At 37.6% G+C, this 22680-nt stretch overlaps 1 protein-coding gene across 2 annotated transcripts; it reads right to left on the bottom strand.

The window, feature by feature from the left end:
• Positions 1–760: 760 nt before the first annotated feature.
• LOC144049370 (sodium- and chloride-dependent GABA transporter ine) lies at positions 761–21543 on the bottom strand. 2 transcript variants are annotated; one of them, XM_077562251.1, is made up of 13 exons: positions 21140–21543; positions 17969–18103; positions 13741–13951; positions 12820–12952; positions 12452–12586; positions 10963–11066; positions 10233–10357; positions 7986–8098; positions 6664–6804; positions 6456–6555; positions 6212–6312; positions 5748–5915; positions 761–4599 (listed from the first exon to the last, which is right to left on the bottom strand). In XM_077562251.1, exons 1-13 carry the CDS (start codon positions 21318–21320, stop codon positions 4477–4479), a joined length of 1770 nt encoding a protein of 589 aa, XP_077418377.1. In that variant the 5' UTR covers positions 21321–21543; the 3' UTR covers positions 761–4476. The 2 variants fall into 2 exon arrangements, with proteins under 2 accessions (XP_077418377.1, XP_077418378.1); XM_077562252.1 differs by lacking the exon at positions 21140–21543 and adding an exon at positions 15386–15497 and having other exon boundaries at positions 17969–18105.
• Positions 21544–22680: the final 1137 nt, after the last annotated feature.

Genomic DNA, 22680 nt, shown 5'->3' with positions numbered 1-22680 from the left:
ATGTCACCCCTGCCATATAACTGGAATATCACTGGGGATATTTTCTTTCATGAGCTCACGTCCCTCTAAAACTGGGATGGGCAATTGGCGGACAAAAAAACCTCCACTAATAAACATTAAAAACAGGAGGAAATCCCAAATATATATATTTAACTGAATTTGTTGCGCTTACACTGCACCTTATACTGCCCTATTCTACATCCTGAGTAGGCAAAATTCTTTTTTTGGGCGAAAAAAAAAAACACTACCTCAAAATTAGTTCTTGCACTTAATAGCAGTTTGTGGCATCCTTCAATGGTAATGGTAAAAATAAATAAATACAAATCACAGCATGTGGTTGTTTTGTTTGCTTCAAACCGTTTGGTGTTGAGGGAGGAGAGTGGATATTTATACTTGCATTGGAAAATGTATTATCAAAAAAATAAATCAACATTTTCTATACCCACACGATATTATGTTCAATAATAATATATAAAGCGAATCTGCCAAATGACAGAATAGACTCCCTACTTTCTGCTTTGTCACGTTCTTTTATAATTGACAGTAGAAATACGTAAGTAGGAAAAAATGCAGCCATCACTCCCATGGACTCTCAGACTGTGTTTATTTCGTATAAAATGGGGCAATGATGTCATCTACTGGTGGTTGGGCATCGGTAAAGTTCTTTCCAAGTTTGACATTTACAGTGGAGCATAATCAGATTTTCTACCATTTATCCCCGTTCAAAAAATATAATTTACAAGTATACTTGCCAAAAGCAGTGAATGTTAAGAGCAAGTATTTTGCACATATGCATGTATTTTGTCCATATCTAAAATATCATTTTTGTCATACATCTGGAAGTGTGTGGTCCGATGTGGCCCCGGAGTAGTGCTGATGAAAAATTGTGGGCCCCTCCAGCATTTAAGTTGCCCATCCCTGCTGTCAAATATTTTAAAAAGCTTTATGTAGCAGAATTGACAAAGTGCTGCAGTGGGATCATCATGACGGATTCGTTAGGAAAGTGTCAACATGAGGTAAACAGGCACTTTGTATTATTTTCAGCACCAAAGCTGTGACTTGAGTCTTGAGTCTTCACACACACACGCACGCACGCCTGCGTTAATTAAATGTGATTGCATTCGCTTTATCTCCTTCACAGGGCACCAAAAGGAAAAATAGAACAACTGAACATTTTCACATCATAACAGGAGTAAGCCAGTGACCCATACGACCATGCACCCTCGTCAATTGCCCATTCAAACTCACAATCACTTTCCCTCTGCCGTGCATAACCATTTATTTACTGCCTCCTGGCCTGCGCTGTCCATGACTATTGATCTGACAGCGCTCCATGCTCTGATTTAGAAGCCATGATACGTTTCGCCATGAGCCAAATAGGAAGGGACTATTGATTAACATGCAGCTCTGCTAAGGGCGCTGCACTCTATGACAATTCACCTAATTCACTTTCAAACCTCATGAGCATCGCATTCACATTTGTCCTGACTCTGCTCTCCTCCGTGCCCCAGCTGGGTCATCCACTCTGACAATGCAGCCAATGTAGTGAAATCATCCGCCCACATCCCAACAATGCATACCAATTGATTCTCAATAGCATGTGCCAGTGGTGTTTTCCTCAAACTCAAATTGAGCAATGCTATTGAGAGTGAGTGGGCATGTGTGGTTGCCCTGCACAGTATATCAAATATATGTGTCTCCAAAGACGCACGCGGACATAATTTCAGAGAGGCGGGTTCAATTTTGCTGAATTTTTTTTCCCCTTCAGAGTTCTATTCTGCTGCTATACTGCCACCAAGTGACGCCCACCAGCAAGGAAACAAATAATATGAGAGCAACTTTTTTCTTTTTTTAATTGACCAAGATGACAGCACACATCCAGTTTCACTGTGATAAATAGTGATACAAATTACAATAAAAAATAAATGATTTAATATACGAGGCTGCGTAAACGTGAATTTGCATGTAAATGGTATATATGCTATTCTGCTTCTAAAAGGCATGTATTTGTTGCATATGATCATAAATAATGCAATAAGGCAATACAGTCATTAAAAAAAAACACACACACGTTTTTTGTACAAAGGCACCCTCTGTTGGTAATTATTTTCCATAACAATTGCTTATGTTCCGTACAATATGTATGGAATGGACCCCAAATTAAAAACCTATCAAATAAACAACTACATAAATATATATTTAATATTGCAATACAAAATCCAAACTGAAGCATATCAAGATAATAGAATTCCAGAATTGTCAGGGCCCATTTTGGTAAGATTAGATTGTAGCGAGTTTAAAAAACAAAACAAAACAAAAATCAAGTAGATCAGATTTGTCTTTGGTGGCCACAACAATGCAACAGTTTTCAAGTTATTATTTGACCAATAATACAGTTGTGCTCAGAAGTGTCCAAAACATTTAATGCAACTTTAATAGGATTTAAATAAAATATAAGGCTTTTAACAAATACAGTAACAAAGAATATAATGAGGTGGTCTCAGTTCAATCGTTGTTCCCAAACAAAAATCCCTGCATCTATATGAGCACAACTGTATAATGTACAGTGTACGTATCCTCTTTAGGACATACTGTGTTTCTACACACATACAGTAGATATAAAAAGTCTACACCACTGTAGAGGAAAAATAAAAAATAAAATAGAGACTAAGATAAATCATTTCCACCAACAGTGTGACCTATACCCTGTACAATTGAGGGGAATCATTTAGAGAGGTGAAGTAAAAATTAACAACTGAGATGTGGTTGCACAAGTGCGCACACCCACTTATAACCGAGGATGTGGCTGTGTTAAGAATTAACGAGTCACATTCAAACTTATGTTAAAAATGGAAGTCAGTGTTCACATGCCATCCTTTGAAATGTCTCTGATTAACTCAGAATAAAGTTCAGGTCAGCTTTTCCTGGCATGTTTATTCTTTTCAGCAGATGTTTAAAGGTTTTGTGCCAACAGTGATGTCCATGTGGTTATGAGGAGTGTTGTTTGCACCAAAACAGACCTTTTGGAATTCTGAATGAAACGTTTCAAAAAAACAATTTCCCACATGCTTTTTGGAAGATATCAAGTTTTTGTTCTTTGTTTGATGTCTGTTTTGTTACCGTACACTATAGCCAAGATCTATAAGGAAAATGTGAGATTTTTGTCACATGTACTAAATCGCCAGTAGTTCCTTTAACGTAGTCAAGCTCTTTGCAGCCTTCTTCTCAACTTATCAATTTTAGATCTTGTTCTTGGTAATGTTACAGTTGTACCATATTTTCCCTACTTGATAATGACATTATTCGCTGTGTTTCAAATGCCTAACTATGCAAGTTGTGACTACGAAAATGTAAGGAAGAGTCTACTAGAACATCTGAACCTTTTTAGGGGGGGCACTTTTAATAGTTACAGGTGAATCCTCACTCATAACGTGAGTTTGAATGAGAAACATCCATAGCTAGTTAGTTGAGGCAGAACACACTTGTGCAACCATAAAATCTCTGTTATTTTTATTTCCCCTCTGTAAAAGTTTTTTCTCCTTCAATTTAATTTAACGTTAATGGAGGAAAAAGTTTCGAAATGATTTCTTTTGGTCTCTATTTCACAAAGACCAAGCATTTGAACAGGGGTGTGTAAACTTTTTTTTTAGGCAAACATTAGTTATATTATTTATATGCGACATGTTGAATGAATGATTTGTTGTAGAAAAGATGTGAATCTAAAATATGCATGAAGAATACAGAAAAAATATAGCTGTACTGCTACGGAATCAAAAACTACATTAAATATACTGTATGCCTAGTTGTTAGTAAACAAAAATATATAATTTTCGAATTTTGTTTAAAGCTTTTGAGCATGTACATTCATTCAGTTTCAGTCCATGTGTTAAAATAAAATATCTAAGCTATAAAAGCCTGTGCATCTGTCATTTTAGGTTACATGTTTGTGTATATAGAAATAAATTTAATTTCCTCCCCAAAAAGATTTTAACACAAATCTGTGTTAAATCATGACTTATGATATATATGGCCGCAGCCCATTGTACTATATTCCTCCTGCGTTCAAGACAGCATCAGCATATTTTTGTTAGATGATTCCGTTTTTGCATCGATATGAGTTCCTGTTTATGGGTAAAGCATTTGAATGGATTTGCAAAAATGTAAAGTTGTGAAAATTAAATGCAAAAATGATTTGCATTCACAAGCACTCACTTTCTATTTAGGTTCAGTAACACAATTTGGATTTCCAAACAAAGGCTCTGATAGACTGTGCTTGTCACTTGATATGTCAAGCAAGACATTTCAGAATGTGTGTGGAGTTAAATCCTTGAGCTGCAATGACTAATTAGATCATAATTACAATAAAATACAGTAGATGTATTATGTGCATAGTTGTAATGACATCGTGTCTCAAGTAAATTTTTGTTGCATTATACAAAACATTTTATTTAAAAAAAAAAATAAAAAAGAAACCTATCAGAGTGTTGTGTTAAGGTGCTCTGTTGATGTTTCAGTCACTGTGTTGCCAAGTTTTTGTTTTTCAGGCAGAGGATCCTCAACGACCAGCTCTACTGTGGTAGTCACAGCTGTTCTAAGTCTCTGAAAAGAAGAAAGGGAGAGACTTAAAACCAATATTGAAAATGCTGCCGCAGCTCAAGCGCTTGCGGTATGCGCTCCCTCAGCCACATTTGATGCACCTACACATTCTGTCCATTCATTTTCTATACTGCTTGTCCTCATCGCACTGAGCTGAAGGCTATCCCAGCTGACTACGGGCAAGAGGTGGTGTGTACACCCTGATATGATTGTCAGCAAATTTCAGAGCAACTAATAGATTAAAAAAAAGCTATTTTTCTCTCTCTCTCTTTAACGTGGGAGAGTACCTGAAGAAACCCCACGCAAGGACATGGACAACATACAAACTCCACACAGGAAGGCCAATCCAATAGCTGCATTAAAAATTCTGCCTTAATGCGAACTTAACATGGAGGGTTGCAGATCACCACAATGTATTATCTTTCAAATTTGGTCAATTACTGTATTCCAAACATGCAAGTTCAACGAGAGTGCAACAGTTCTGTCAGGACAATTCAGGTGTAACTATTCCACTTTGCTCTGTAGGTGGCAGTGTTGCACATCCAAGTGGGTGCCGACTCAATCGCATGTGTTCTTTCTTGACCCATAGGCCCGGCTAACCTCCTACAAAGCTTTATTAAAGAACTTGTAGAGGTAAGTTATTATATAATCTTTGTAAAGGCTCACTTCCTCATAAGGTTCATGTTGGATCTCACTAGAATGGACAGCTGCTGTCCTATATGTTGTGGAATTTCTGCAATGGGGAAATGACTTCCTGAGAAATGAGCTTGTCTTGGTTCAAAAGCAACAATTTGTACAGTCCCGGTGAAGTTGCAACAATTAAACTCTTGTTATCTATGTATGCTATGTGTATAGAAGTTTCTTATCAGTAGGCAGTATGTGGCCTTGTGTTTCTCAATGTTGGAACGTCAATATTATTAAAAGTTGATGTAAGTAAGTAAAACAAATAATGAAATTCCCACAACACTTGCGATGATGGTCAATGAAGATGTACAAATGATAAAACACTTGTCTAATGAAATTGTGTATAGGCTGCTAAAAAGAAAGTTTTAGCAACAGCAAATCAGTGAAACAGAGTTAGATAGAGCAGCCAATAAAAGCGCACAACTATTTTGCACAGTCATGATCCCATACATCAGTCCCATACTCACCGAGAGAAAAGAGCCTTTGTTGTTATAGATCTCGTGAATGGCTCCAACGGGAATCCATATCAAAGTGATCAGTGAGACGCCCCAACCTACCCATTCAGCCCACAATGGGTACCTATATGTCCCATATTGCGCAGGAGTGTACTGGATGATATTGGAGACCAGTATGCACTACGAATGGAAAACATCAGGTTAGGTGTACAGTAATTTTTGCCAATATTTAAATAAATATTCTATTATGGTTCTTTGTTTCTTTGTTCGTGAGGAGCCAATCCTGTTTTTCATGAAAATGCTTCATGGTTGTTTATCCCCGTTTTTTTTTTGTTTTTTTTTAGGGCCGGCCCAGCACCTAATCCATGTGAATAGCAAGATCCACTGTATGGGTTTGGATTAGATTAATAGACAAACAGACAGATAGATAAAAAATAATAATTAAAGAATGTAATTGTGTTAAACAAGAACCTCACCAGCACCAGCAAAGGACACATAATGAACCAGCAGATACGAAAGTAGATGTTCACAGGCTTCCCTAGCATCCTCTCAATCATATATGAGATGCGGGGGGCCCCTAATGGAAAATGGCAAGTTTTAATTAGATAAATGACAAACCAATACATTTCTACTCGTGCTGGCTGCTTGTCAGTTTAATGCGGCTCCCACAACAGTCGTACAACGTAACATTCACATTACAACACTAAATGAGGATCTTACCAAATAAACAGCAGACTGCTAAAACTTCAAAGAAAGCCAATACCGTGAGGGATACAACAGCAGTGTAGTGGTCCATCAGCTGAAACACATATATACCTCCCTGAGAAAAGAAAAGAAAAGAAACTGTCACTGGTGATACATTTGTAGCATAGCAATTGAAGAGATGAGAAATCGGACAAGTCACATGGTTCAAAGACATTTTCAATACCTTAGTAACGTGTGGAAGGCCAAGAAAAAAGCTGACAATACAGACAACCAGGGTCAGCAGCTCTTCTCTCTTGAAAAAGTGCAAAATTTGGGCTCTAAATTCATCTTTTATGAACGTCAAAGCCACCTCGACGTTGGCAAACTGCAACAGAAAGTTAACATTGTCTTACTTTCTGGTGGGGATGGGACTTTACCTGTAGTGACAATGTTACACAATCATCTTGCAAACATTTTAGAGCGGGCCTTTGGGATTAATGACAACTCAAAAGGACATTAAAAAGCATGAAGATCCTCACTCAAACTAAAAATTGTGTTATTGTTACGTGCAATGTATCCATCAGGTGGAAGTGCTATGTAGGCAATTATCAGGCCAAAAACACAATAAGCGAAATAGCTTGATTATCATCATTATGAGGGTGTAGGATTGTAGAACTGTCTGCAATGTGAACTACTTTTGTTTCATTTCCAAATGATGTGCCAATTTAATTTACAGTAATTTCTGGACTTCAAGCCGCTACTTTTTTCACTTGCATTCGGCTAATACAAAGGTGCGGCTTATCCACCAGATCACAAGGGGGCGCACTATAAAGGGAGTGCAAGAGCGTAAGGCAGAGCAAAACAAACCAAGTGATCTCAAATACAGTAAGAGAGACAATTTGGCCCTCATTATGGAAAAGAAAGTAGCGGGAACCCTTATATACACCGGTGCGTTAACATTAAAACACTTGCGGCTTACAGTCGGGTGCGGCTTATATGTGCAACAAACTCAAGTATTCCCCAAATTTAGCTAGCGTGGCTTAGTCAGGTGCGCCTTGTAGTCCAGAAATTACTATAATTACAGTAACACATCAATTCTTGTACAAAGAGTGCATATTTTGTGTTCACACATTAATTTAAATCTTATTTGTGTACTTGTCTTTTATTAAAGCCAATTACCTAATGCTATTATTACTATAGGAAGTAAGGTTAATCGTGAATGAATGGTTTGCACCTGTGTGTACGGGGTGGGCGAGGCACTCTATATATGCGTATCCGCGTCAAGCCGTTTCTTGTTGTCGAACGTCAGGACCGGGATACCACGACCGTTCAACGCTAACGCTAATACTATAATACTAATACAAATACTAACGCTGAGTAAAAATACTGCAACTACTGTGACTTACTACACAAAGTGTGAACAAGTCTGTGAAGTAGTGCGTGAGTGTGTTGATGTGTGCGTGTGAACAATAAACAACAGTTGAGTTGTATCTTCTTGTCTTGCCTACTCTTCCAGAGGGAGTTAGTTAAACTAAAGGTTAATTAAAAACTGGACAGGATGCTTACCTGGCTGTCCAGTCCAAGGCAAAGCAGCATTAAGAAGAAGAGAGGAGCCCACAGCTGAAACGCGGGCATAGTGCAGAGAATTTCAGGGTACACAACAAACACAAGACCAGGACCTTAGAAAAAAGAAAAAAGAAGAAAAAAAGGGGGGGGGGGGATCACAGTCAGAATTTCGTTTGCATTATAAATACAAATGAAATACATTTAATTATTGATGCTGTCAAATATTTCAATTTTGTTGTTTCATTTCTGTAGGCATCAATCTGTGATGTTAAGTGGGGTATATGTACAATTTACCATAATTATAAACACAATAATAATATACAGCACCGTCATTTATTGACTATTATAGTTTAGGTTTTTCTTAATCCAGCCAAATGTACTTGAAGAATTAAATCACCTCTTTCAGAGTGCCATCTATGGTCATTATTTTCTTGGGGATTACCAATGTAATGAGTTGGGAAAATTCCTTCAGTTGGAGTTCTCCCCACCACACACCTCATTATTAGAATGTACAAAGGGACCATAAGCATTCAGTGTTAGACATAAGAGCCACCCGAGTAGCGTTTTAAAAGCCATCTTCAGCCAGTCAGATCTGTGTACCATTTATTTCCAAACCTACTGTGCCAAAGGCAATACAGTTTTGTAAACTTGGATTGGATTTCATAAGACTATGCCAGCACTAAACGGCGGGTTTTGTGAGAGTGTAAAGAAACACACCCTGGGCTATTATCCTGCTTAACATCTTGTTCATGCATCATTGTATTGATCAATTCCCAATAATCCATTCATAGTAGCGCTTATCCTCCCTAGGGTTGTGTGCATGCTGGAGCTTGTCTCAGGAGTACGCCCTAAACCGGTTTTTAGCCATTATCTACAAGTTAAAAATATGATAAAGAAAAAAATTCCAACACTTCGGGGTACGCTCCAACCGCCTGTTTTAGCTAAAGATATTAACAAGCTTTCTCCGACAACAACAAAAAAACTTTCAAAAATATATAAGTTACTTTCATATACTGATAAAATGTCTTTATCCATCTCGAAATGGGAGACAGACTTGTCTATAGCACCGGAACCTGACTTTTGGATTCAAGTTTGTGAAAACGCATTTAAAATGACAAAACACACAAATTTACAACTTATCCAATATAAAATTATTCACAGAACATACATTACTCAATATATGATGAAGAAAATGGGACTCTCAGACTCCGACATTTGTCTCCAATGCTTACAAAACACTACAGACACTTATGTTCATGCTTTATGGTTATGTACTCCGGTTATGTATTTCTGGACTAAAGTCTTAGAAAAACTTTCCGCTATTTTGGACTGTAGGATACCTTTATCTCCAAACTTGTGTTTGCTAGGTGACCTAACAACAACTGACTTACCACATAAACAATTTCAATCTACACTTGTAGCCCTTACTATCGCTAAAAAAACAATTCTTGTTAACTGGAAAAATAAACAAACTCTGAATATCGACCAATGGTCTAACCTCCTCATAAATCACATTTTAATGGAAAAAATATCTGCCTCAAATAAAAACCAAATATCAAAATTTATAGAAACATGGTCTACGTATATAGAATATTTTAACCTAATTCCGGTTACTTAATTCTGTCTGTTAGCGAGAGCCACTACATCGTGATAACTTACATTGATGTTTCTGCATCTGGCAATTTATTATTATATTATATTATTAGTATGGGATTTTTTTTTAATGGGCTTTAGGTGAACTGATGAATACACACACGCTCGCACGCACGCACACACACACACACACACACACGCACATACTCACCCACATACAAAAAAAAGGGTATATATATATATATATATATATATATATATATATATATATGTGTGTATATGTGTATATATATATGTACATGTATTTAAAAAAAAAAAAAAAACATTTATTACATTTTTTTAATTGATTTGTTGGATTTTTTTTAACAAAAAAAAAAGGAGAGCAATGATGATGTCAAATCGAATGAACAATACTGAGCTCTCCTGTAAAAAAAAAAAAAAAAGCCAGTCAGAGGGCACATTACACAAAAATCGTCAATCAACCTACAATGCATGTCAATTCATGTAAAGTGTGAGAACAGAATGCCCGGGGGGTAACCCACTAAAACACTGTGAAAACACGCCCAGATGCATACCCACAACATCTGAACTGTGAGGCAGATGTGCTAATAAGTTTATGCTGATGGCTTTAAGAAACGTATCCTTGGTGCCTACCATCTGTAGATATGTTGTCCACAGGGAGGTTATGAATGTGTGCCATGTATCCAATAGCTGAGAAGATCACAAAGCCAGCCAGAATACTTGTGAATGAGTTGACGAACGATACAATCAAAGCATCTCTGCAAAAGGGGTAACAAAAAAAGGACAATTACTTGTGGCTGAAATTATTAAAAGATAAACACAAACACAATCTTAGCCTAGGACTGGCCTTGCTTTGGTTCTTTGCCCTACATTGTATAGGCCAGGAGCCAAGTCCACTCCTCATGATGTTTTTTGTTACCTTTTTTGGACTATGATTTTCTGTTATCTCATACATTGGGGCCATTACAAGTTGATAGGGACCACCCCCAACTCGGGGCCGTTTGGTCACAGGGGCCCAAAACACCCCCCTTTTGGCAAATGCTTCTAGCGAAATTGTGTAATTGCAAATGTCAAGGTACAGCTGCAACTGCATAAAAGGTCAGAAAATTCAAAAATTTTGCATGGTGACACATGGGGGGACTAGCAGGAAAATAATCATGGGCTTCCTGTATTTCAATTCTCAAACATCACCCTCAACATATCCTAAAAAAAAATATATTTTTTATTTTTAAACATCACTCAACTTGTGATGGCCCAAGGTATGAGATAACAGGAAATCATAGTCCAAAAAAGGTAACAAAAAACATCCTGAGGAGTGGACCTGGCTCCCCTAGATCAGTGAATGAGACATAATTTACATTACCTCACAATGTTGTTGTTGAACTTGTTGTAACTTGCCATTGAAATCATGGAACCAAAAGCAATTCCCAGGGAATTAAACACTTGGGCAGCTGCGTTTAACCAAACCTGTGTGTGAGGCAAGATTATTTTAGTTAACAATAACTGATGAAATAACTAAAATTGAAAAAGCATTTCGTTAACAAAATCTAATAAAAACAAATATGCTTTTTAAAAAAAGAAAAGAAAACTAACTTAAACTAAAATTAATTATAATTATAGCCTTGGCAATTGGCAGTTAATTTAATACATGAGCCTTTGGGGTTGATTTTACATTTAATTTTAGATGTATTTATTCGGAATGTCAAACAGTCGTCTGGGAGTTGTGGTCCTTTTACTGTGGTTGCGTTGAAACGATGTCATAAAAAGCACCAGATGATGTCGCTCCTAGGCAACAGCCATACATGTAGCTGAATGGCTTTCTACCTCAGCCCAAAACGCCACGCTAGGTAACGTTAATTTTTTGGTTCATATATGAAAATATATTTACAGTACATATACCGGTACATAAAAAACAGTAGACAGTACAACCGGGTTTTATACTTCAACAGGAATTCAAGCCATAAATCCACTTAAGAAGTTGTCAACATTGCAAACAAGAGGTGGAAAGCGAGATCAGCCTATCTTTAGTTTAGACATTAGGGTTGCGATTCATCGGACTTTAGAAGCAGTGTTATGTACTGCACTGCACTACTTCAAAGTCGGTGGACTGGTATGTAGTACCTATATTTGATATGTGGATGGGTGTTTTTAAGATATTGTTTTTGTTTAATTTTTAGGACACAATACTTAATGTGATGCTTTGTTAAATCTTGCATACAAGAAATACACACATGAATTAAAAAAAACCTCATTCTAAAAGTAATAATAGCTAAAATAAATAGAAGCATTTTTGGAAAAAAATAAAACTCATAAAAACTGCCAAGCCCACTTTCTAATATAATGAACAACAACACAAAAACAAATAAAAGCCAACTACTGTATAATGAAAATTCCAAACTATTATAACAAGTTTAAAACTGTCTTGATTGCTTCATATTAGTGTACATTTAATACTTGAGGAATGAATTAACAATGAACTTATGCAACCAGTGTGTGTGTGTGTGTGTGTGTGTGTGTGTCGTTATTTTAGCAGGGGATTGTGTGGAAGAATGTGTCATGATGGTAATACAGTACTTCAACTCTACATTTTCAATCTTTTTTTCTCCCAAACCTCAGTTGAACAAACTACCGCTATGTTATTTTTTAACATTACATTGCTGATTTACATCCCCACTGACTGTTCATCTTGGAGCCAAAGATTATCTTAGCCTTTGTCTTCCTTTATAAAATTATTTGGATATATATACCTCCCACACACAGCCAAGTTACAAATAGAAGGTTGCATTTTAAGAAAAACAACAACTTTAAAACATCCTAACTATGTAGTCAATTGTATTGAAACAATATTTCACCTTCACTTTAAAAAGTTTTTTCCAGACAGGAGTCACAAAGTACAGGACACCCTCCTTGGCACCAGGCAGCTGCATATTGTTGATGAGCAGGGCAAACAAGATGAAGTATGGAAATATAGCTGTGAAGTAAACAATCTGTAGGATGGAATCAGTAGGGAATGCTTTAAAAAAAACTTTTATGGTAAGGTTATAAACATTTGGAATTTAGATTTTTTTTTTTTTAAGTCTGCACTTGTTATGAAAATACCTTCTCTTTTTTTTTTTTTTTTTTTACTTTTCAGTAACCAATTAAGCAGATCATTTGTCAAGGTGAACATTCCAGCACGGATAATCATGCAAAACGGCAAACATATCTTGTTTGTTCTGACCTTGCCAGATGATTTGACGCCTTTAAAAATGCAGAAATACACAACAGCCCAGGCAAGTAACAGACAGCCAACGAGTTCCCACTGAAGACCACCGACATCGTCAATGCCATTGTTTTTCTCCAGAAGCCTGTGACTGGTAAAAATACAAATGATTCATTAATTTAAATATATTTACACCAATAGGAATAGGGGGAGCCCTCCCTCTACAAACTGTCTATAGTGTTGAGAAAAAAAAGGCTCTTTCTCTCCCCCTCTCACATCCCCCTCCTCCTTTCTCTCTCCCCCACCCCCTCTCCCTCTCACTTTCTCACTCTCAAAATGAAGGGCTTGACCAAGGTTGCTGTAGTTTACGTACAGTATGTGACATCCTATGTGTAAAGAAAAATTCACATTCACAGAGCTTCACATTTTCCTGATTAAGAGCTTCACATTTTCCTGGTTGGCGCGCTCTTGACCTATGACTGGGGTAAAGGTTTATCTTTCAGCAGAACAGTGAGCCTTAGAACAAGGCCAAAAAATAACAGATAAACACTGGATTTAGGACAACTTTGACAATGTCCTTGAATTCCGTCAGAGTAAAGACTTGAATCTGACTGAACATCTCTGAAAAGACCCGAAAATGCACCGTCACAGTCACAGCCCATCTAAAGCTTATTGCATAACATTCCAAAATACTTTTTTTAAGGCTGTAATGATTGCCAAAGGTGCATAAATAAAGTATTAATCGAATGCTGGGAATATTGATGTAAGATTTCTTAGTTTTGTATTCTTAATAAATTTGCAAAAAGTATTGTGTGTAAAATGTTAAAGAAAGCAATTTATTCCATTCTGGAATAAGACTTTGACATAACAAAATGTGGAAAATGTGAAGCGCTGGCGGTGACAGCCAAAACAAATTAAAATGCAATTAACGTCTCTCACTTGAAGAACTGTTGGCTCGCTGACTGCAGATCTGTGGCGTTGCCAGGAAAACCACTGGAACAGTTCTCAAAAACATTCCAGCTGTTGTTGCAAGTCTTCCAAGGAGGTGTTGCTCGAAAGGAGTTGAACAAATAGAAAAGGGCCCAGCTCATCAACACGTTGTAGTAGGTGCTGAAGACGTAGGATATAACCACAGTGGCAAGGCCCACACCTGCGATGAAAGATTGGTTGGTAAACATCATTGTGAGTGACAGTATCTTAACACTTGCCAAAACTTGTCAGTTAAAGCCAAACATACACCTGTCTCAGTCTCTAATACACATGATGAGTGGATATAAAAAGTCTACACACCCCTGTTCAAATGCTTTTTTTTTTTTTATTAAAAAATAAGACCAAGTTAAATAATTTTAAATTGTTCTTAATGTAACCTGCAACCTTATACCGTAACAGTAACAATACTAAGAACTCGACATTCCCTCCAAAATTGATGAAATGACAAGAAGAAAATTGGGCAGGAAGACTGCAAAGAGGCCAATAGCAACATTGCAGGAAAGTACTGGGTGTTTAATACATGTGACACCAATCTCCCGTCTTCTTCATACGATATGTCGGAGCTAAGGCGTGGCAAGACGGAGGCCTTATCTTACGAACTTAGAAAAACATCCAAGCCCAACTAGTTTTCAAAAACACAAATCAAACCTTCCTGTGTGAAAATGTGGTGTACTGTATGGTCAGTAGTTGTTAGTAACTTGCTACATTTTCTGTGGTAAATTACTGTCGCTGTCACATGACACTGTTTCACCGATCAAATGTTACCACTAGCAACAACTGACTCCATTTTATCAATCACACAGAGGCAGGCAGCCACATGATCACTGGCTCTACGGGCCTACAGAAAAGCAATGGGGTTTTTTTAAGCATCGCAGAAATCTATATTTACCTTACTGACTATGAAACAGAACAGCTACGTCATGCGGGATCATCTGTGTCTGCATAGCTATTATTAAAAGGCTGCATTATTGTTGTAGTTAAGGGGGAAATGTTGGGCAAAATCTGTTGTAGAGGTTATAGATCACATTGAATAGTGGAAAAGGTTTTTAAATAATTTATCTTGGTCTATTTTTTTCATATAAATAGAACTTGGTAACTTGGGGAGTGTACTTTTTTTTTTTACTGTACAGCTGTCAAACATGTTTTGCATTTAATGGCTTGCAGAAACTGCTAATATTCTGGTGTTAGCTAGCCACAATTATTTGTGTGCTGGGAGAATGACATAATTAAAGGCTGAAAAACATATCAGTGTCAAAATTACGGAAATACACTAGCCAAAACAAGCATAAACTTCTCTGATTCATTTGTCCCCCACAAGTGCATCCAAATCAAATCACTGTGGCAAGCATGCAAAAACAGTTGGAGCAGTTGTTGCTTCACCTCTCTTTTTCTGTCATTTTATTACCCCGGCCCGTGGCAAAGCTGGGAACACGGGCATGCTATGCTATAGCATCCTGCAATTAATTAAACATGAGTGTGGGTACTGAGTCAAGAATTACCATTGAAATCACTTGATTGGTGGGTCAACAATATGGAAAATTGCACAAAGTTTCATGTGGCAATCATTCAAAAGAGTGTACAGAAAAAAAACTACCTGTTTTCTGCCCCTTGTTTATCACAGAGCATTAACGTGGGAGAAAGGAGTGATAATACAAGTGAGGGCCCTTGTTTTGATCGGGTAGATAATCTCTGTATTTAAAGAGAAACTATGGAGAAAAACCAGTTAGAACAATAAAGACAGCATCATTTAAATGAAAAGACTTTGGACATATTGATGGCTGAGCTCTTGCGGGAATACAATACATGTTGACAAAGTTTCAGTGCGTGCCACCATAAACTTGGGAGATGCTTGAATGTGTCATATTATTATGTAATCAGAACGTGATTAACTCAAATTGTATCATTGTTTTATGATTTATGTTTTCAAACTGAGGTAAATAACCTCTGTGGAATTACCATTAGCCAAGCAAGTTCTCATCCATCAACATGATCAAACAATAAAATGACTTCATTCAAGGAAACCAGAAATCGATTCAAATTCAACAATGCAATAAAATATTCTAATTGACACTAAATAGAACATTATCATCAACTGTGGTTGGAAAGATAAGTCAGGCTGTATATTGTCATTTTTAAGAATGAAAACTCATAATGATTATATTAAATTATTTTCCATTTTAGTTCTCTGGTCCATGCTTCACATTAATTTTCTTTTTTCATACAATAATGTCAATGATTCATGATTAAAATAGCAGAATTTGCATATTTCATGTTCGAATACATTGGTAAAAAGGGAAGAGCAGCTGAGTGTTTCCCACACCATGTTAATATTTGGGCAGGCCACCCAAGTAAACTGGCCACCACCAAAGAGGTTTTCAAGAAAATGTGTGAAAAATATATATATTTTTTAACTAAGCTCGTCGCAACCGGATATACCGCATGTGATGTTAGTTCGCCGTCAATTCGTGGATCGTGAGGCTAGAGGAGACGCAGTAGCAGGACTGAGACACCCCACTCCCCACTGTAATCACCCCACCGCCCGCACCAGAGTCCACCCACCCAAGTAGATTTCAAATCTGTAGGAATCACTGGAGAGTCATAGCGCAATAAGTGACTCAAGCGACTATGCAAACATTGACTGATGTAGGCTGTCTAATCTTGCTGTATATTTAATGAATGACACATGACCTAACCAAGAAAACAGGTGAGCCCTGGCGGTCGTTACCTGAGCTGTTAGGCCAGGGCTGGACTGGTCAAAAAAAAAAAAAACAATAATTGGCCCTGGCATTTTGACTTGGGGGCCGCCGGCCTGGCCCGTCTCCTGACCACCCCTGGCTACAACGTAGCTCTGCCACTGATGTTGATTGCTATGTGCTAATGTGCAGCCTCATCTAAATTGTGAAAAATAATAATTAACTCATTCACTGCCAATGACGGCTATAGACGTCAAAAATTAATTTGAACTATTCATATTAGTTTAACATTTTTTCCCACTTTTGTTAACAAGAGTATGAAAACCTAGAAAAAAAATATTGTACATTTAGAATATATAAACTGTGTGATTAATCGTGAGTTAACTGTTGAAGTCATGCGATTAATTACAATAAAAAAAAAAATAATCGCCTGACGCCCCTAATTTTTAATAATCTTTTCTTTAAAAAAAAAAATAAAATATATATATAGATATATATTTAAAAAAATGTCTAGGTTTTCATACTCTTGTCAACAAAAGTGGGAAAAAAGTTAAACTAATAGAAATAGTTCAAATGAATTTTTGACGTTTATAGGCGTCAATGGCAGTGAATGAGTTAAATAGCACCACATCGGTCCCAAAGGATGCCAGCGGATTGGATCTAAGCAAAGTGTACTGTGACCAATAGCGACGCATTACAGCCCACAACTTAAATTCTGTTTTTGCAGCACTTTGTGAATAATGGATTCGCCTATCCATAAAACTTTTTCAAAATACAAATAATAAAACTGTGTAAAATGCAATATGACAAACAAAAACGAATCTGCACTTTTCCACAGAGGAAACACTCAGTAGGACTGAGGTCTTACTGATTTGAAAACATTAGGTGTAAAGTTGATAAATGTATTACAATGAATGAATTCGTACCTACTTCTATTTCCATTTTTATCCCTAGAGGCAACATTGTTACAAAATCCAAACCATTCTGATGCAAATCATCATCCTGAGACGGACTGTCTTTGACTTTAGAAATTCCACTGCACTTGATATATGGGAGCTAATGTAGCAGCAGCAGCATCTAGTGACAGTACAGCGTGCTTTGCCAAATGTTAAGATACAGTACACACTTTGCAGAGCAGAAGATGATCCGATCTAACACACTGACTCAGACTTCATGAGTAGGCCAAATTCAAAGGCCACGGTGCATCACTTCATTAGAGGGCTTCAATAAATGAGTTTCCGCTCCTTAGTATTGCTCAGCTACTTAATGTGATACTTAATTAGTGCAACCCAATCTCAATGTCAATGTCACCTCCCAATAAGGTTCTTTGTGTATGGCAACAGGCAGCAATGGATACGCATTAAGCAGTGTAGTAAATGACTGGATGAATCTTAACACTGAGAAAAATGTTCATGTCATAATAAGGCCGAAAGAAGAAAAAAAAAGGACTGTAGGACTGAAAATCCATCAAATAAGTAACTCACCTTTTAGCAGAGGGCAGACTTTGGCTAGAGCGTGCACTGGCCCTAGATGAGTGAACTGGCCAATCGCAAACTCCATGAGAAGCAGTGGGATGCCACACAAGAATAACATGATGAGATAGGGGACCAAAAAAGCTCCTGGAGCAATGGGAAAGAAGAGAACAACATTATAGCTGATATTTCAGTCAGTGAGTTCTATGTATAGTGTGAATCTACATGAATTAATGCCGGGAGACTTAAGGACACCTCTTACACTCTTATGTGTTTGTTTTTTCATTTTAACTTTCCATTTTTTAGGCAAGGCAGTTTTATTTATATAGCACATTTCATACACAAGGTAAATCAATGTGGGGTTTGGGGGGAGATGCAAATGACATCACAGAGTCGAAGAAGGGCTCAGGTTACGACCAGCACGGCTCATCTGATTTCTGGCTTTTGTCATGTGACATTCACAAGCAGAGCCCTTAGACACAGTGATGTCATTTTCACAGGGTTCCCGTGGGGTCTTAAAAAGGCTCAAATTCAGAAACTTACATGTTAGGCCTTAAATGTCTTTAAAAAAACACCCAAATTTTCATCGCAGGTCTAAAATTTTATTTACCCAAGCCTTAAAATTTACATACACTCCGTCCATTCTGAGAAAAGAAACAACATGCGTGCGCTGTCTGCGCTTTTTGACAGGCGAAAATGTCATATGTGGACGGTTGCAAACTTGCATGCACTGCTAGTGTCACAATAAAGCTGTCCTGACAGCTGGAATATGTATGTACTTTTGTTTTGTAGGTACCACAGGAAGTGTTCATTTAATCATCTTCGTGAGAGGGGACAAGCGTTGAAACTAGAGTGTCCAAAGCTAACTTGGCTGGAAGCGAAGTTGGTCTAAAAATGTTCTCATAATGGTCTAAAAGGGTCTAGGGGAAAAAAACGCCAAAAAAATGCCTAAAATGTAACTTAGTGATTCCTGCAAGAACCCGGTTTTCAGTGTTTGAACTAGTTTGGGGGCATAGTAAAGACATTTTTGGCTTGGCTTTCCCTTTAAAAGCGTTATCAAACAAAAGAAATAAAGACATTTAAAAACAAAGTAAAGAAACACAACATACATACAATAATTTTTTAGGGGGAAAATGTATTTTAAAAATAGCCCAATCATAGGTATGGGTGGAGCAAAATAGGCCGTTTTTAACCTGGATTTAAAAGTATCACACTTCGGGCTGCCTTCACTTCATTTCACATCTTATTCCATTTCTGTGCAGCATAACAGCTAAATGCTGCTTCACCATGTTTTCTTTTAACTCTGGGATCCACTAAAAAATTACCCAGTTTTACAGACCTCAGAGCCTTACTTGGTTCATATACCATTAGCATTTATTTAATGTAGGTGTCTCAAGCTCACGGCCCAGGGCCGGGGGCCATTTCTATTTTAATAGGGCCCCCAACATTTTTTTGTGTCATTGCCCTGGGCATAGAGTCAAGGCTTCTGACAGATTTCTGCAAATTGTATAATTATGAAGTGACACTAAGTGGAAGGAATATAATACCTGTCACACAGTTTCAGTCCATATCTTTTTCAAAACCTGCCATGGTTAGCAACGAGAATTTCAAGAAAAACTGGAGACGGAATTTTTTTGTGTATGTTGAGTACAGGGGCACACTGACACGTCGTTTTAAATGCACGAGAAAGTTGTGGTGTTCAAAAAATCACATGTCTCAACTGTACTCAACCATACATGCTGAGGAGTAGTCAAAGTCCCAGGGAAATGAGAAAGAGGACCAGCAGGTCATCGACCAATCCTGTTGACGTTCCAAAGACCATTAATGCTCTGAACTGTTGTTAATATAGTTTGGGAAAATTGGATTACAGTAGTTTTATTTTTTTCATGCTTGAACCCCTTTTTTGTGTCATACTTGATGTGGCTCAGACACACCCAGACTATCTCTAGCGTCCCCACCTAAATTGGGTTTGAGATACACTGAGTTCAATGTATTCAAGACCCTAAACCATTTGGTGGTTTAGTGTATAGACCAGTATAACTTTAAAGGTGCACACTGGCAGCCACACTTCCATCAGTCTGCCCCAGGGCGCGATCTGTTGCATGATTATTATTATTTAATGTCTATTCTATAGCTGACATATTTTGAAAAATGAACATAAATAGGCAAAGTAACTTTTTTTATAATAATAACTAACTCCACTCAAATAAAATAAAACTATGGTGAGTTCCATGTTTTGAGTCTACTCTGGTGCATTTTTTGGACTTAAATAAACAGTACATTAAAATTTAAGCCCATGGGTGAACTTTGTAGAGGGGAAACAAACTACAGTAGCCAAAACAAAAAACAACGAAAAACAAAAATGGGATTTAGGTAAATTAGTGAAGTAAACGTTATTACAAAACACATCCTCGTTGAGGCCATCACATTTGTTATAATTTATGTTGTAAGTGAAACAACTCCAAAACAGCAGAGAAAAAAATCACAATCCCATCAGTGATGTGTAACATGAACCAGGCTCGGACTGGGCCATCTGGAAGCTCAGGACAATTCCCGGCAGGCCGCTCTATATTTTGGGCCGCGAACCGGCAGGCAGGGCCCCACACATTTGTTTCAAAATCAGCCCGTGTATAAAGAGTATCCACATCATTTTAAATTGACTGTCTCATTGTCAATCAACTGTAACTATAATCCCTCTTAGGCCATTAAATTATTTATAGCACTGACTTACTGCCTTTGTTCCTAAGGGTGTCACCGAGTTACAATAATTTACTTGTCTGTACAAAAATAACACATAAAAGAGGCAAAACACAATCTTAAGTGTTACTAGTACCAGCAACAAAGCATGGTGTGAAAGCCTCCAACGATTACCGTTGCTCTCTTATCAGTAGTGCACCAAAAGTGGTGAGAATACATTTCAAAATAAGAGTACACTTTTAGCTGCCTTAATTAATATTGCTGGTTTAACTTCATTGTTCAAGTGTGTCTTGTGAAGTGTAAAATGTCTTATCCCTTTTCATGTACATTTGCTTATATGTTTCTTTTTGTCCTGTATAATTATGTATGTTCATTAAAATGTGAACTTAAGTGGGCCGGTCTGAGCCCTGAAATTCTAGGGCTGAAAATGAGTCCCAGTCCGGCCCTGCTGAACGCTACTCATATTATTCAGTAGGCATAGTGTACCTCCACCGCTGCTGTAGCACAGGTAGGGGAACCTCCAGACATTGCCAAGCCCAACCGCGTAGCCCACCGTGGCCAGAATAAACTCTAGCCGCCCGCTCCATGTGGGTCTCGCCACATCCGTCTCTCCAGGGGTCACTTGGACATCCGAGGTTAACAAAGCTCTCGTTTTCTCGTCACTCATGGTCAACTGACTCTGTCGCTGCCCAGTGGTGAGCTGATGAGAATAAATGTACTGTACTCAACTGTAATTACCACGACCAAACAAAAGAAAAAAGAAAAACAAAGAAACAAAAACACGGATCCGTTACACACACAAAGTAAAACCGGTTGGTGTTAAAAGGATGTAGTCGTTATGGTTCAGTCAGTGGAAAAGAAAAGGCGTGCGTTTTGTAATGATCGCATCGTTGTCAAGTTGGGGATTTCTGGTCAAGCTTGATTTCAAAATAAGAGATACGTGCAATTTACACAGTTAAATTGGTAGCTGTTAACAGCCGGTGCTTTTGCTCTGAAAACGTTTTTTTTTTTTTTTGCCGGAAGTTTTAACTCCAACCTTTCTTCGCTAAATTGCAGTCGAAGTTTGTTAACCTCGTGGAGACTGAGGAACAATTTATAGAGATACCGCTTTTAAGAACTGTTGGGTACATTGACATAACCGCCATATTGGTTGTGGAAAAGAGAAGCGCTTTCTGATTATTAATTATTGCTTGTAGGTAACTAGCGAACATCCATGATCTTGTGACCATCAGTTTTATAAATTGTGTGTGTGTGTGCGTGTGTGTGTGCGTGTGCGTGTGTGCGTGTGTGTGTGTGTGTGTGTGTGTGTGTGTGTGTGTGTTGGGGGGGGGTATTAGTTATGACACGGGCAGATGTGCCGCCACATCCAATAGGGCGGACGGACTAACGTATCATAGCACTACAGCCAACTCAATGTGGCCCCAATGCAGCCTATATATGTCTGTGTTCAAGCTGAAACAAGTCAGTAATGTAATACGAGTAGCTAGCCACCATAACAATAAATTCATTTAATTTCATTACTTTTAACTACTTTTGGATTACACCAATAACAAATGTGATAATAAAGACAAAACAAACTAAATGTGAATAAAATATATACATGTTTATAAATGTTTTCTTACAAACGTTTCATATACACGTTTATGGAATGTGTCAGGAAGCGTGATTCATATAGAGATTACGCTGTTTTCTTCTGACTCAATTACGGGGGTGTTGGGGTCGGATAGGGTGATGCTAAGTTTTGGAGATATTTAATTTAATTTAAATATGTCAGTTTTGAAAACCGAAGGTCATAAATGTTAACTTAAGGCTATGTATGTAACTTCTTACTCCTACTAGGCTGGAACTCTGCCTATATACCTCTCTCTCCTGCACTGTGAGAGTCTATGCTTTTATTCTGTTTGAGGAAAAAATATTATTTAGAAGAGTGATTATTTTAGTGTTACGTGTATTGCTAGACTTAGTCTTAACTGTGACAGGGAGCACATTGTGTGAGTGGGTGTGCACGTGTAGCGGGGAGATGCGCT

The sequence above is a fragment of the Vanacampus margaritifer genome, chromosome 3 (genome assembly GCF_051991255.1).
Source record: "Vanacampus margaritifer isolate UIUO_Vmar chromosome 3, RoL_Vmar_1.0, whole genome shotgun sequence".
Taxonomy (NCBI): domain Eukaryota; kingdom Metazoa; phylum Chordata; class Actinopteri; order Syngnathiformes; family Syngnathidae; genus Vanacampus; species Vanacampus margaritifer.
Note: the sequence above shows the minus strand (reverse complement) of the source record. Positions and strands in the feature narration are given on the sequence as shown.

Coding starts and splice junctions, on each gene's coding strand:
- LOC144049370 (XM_077562251.1), bottom strand. CDS start 21,320: ATGAGTGACGAGAAAACGAGAGCTTTGTTAACCTCGGATGTCCAAGTG. Junction 8,099..10,232: donor GGACAACATATCTACAGATG/GTAGGCACCAAG, acceptor CTTTTTTCTAAG/GTCCTGGTCTTGTGTTTGTT. Junction 6,805..7,985: donor GCCTTGGACTGGACAGCCAG/GTAAGCATCCTG, acceptor TTTCTGTTGCAG/TTTGCCAACGTCGAGGTGGC.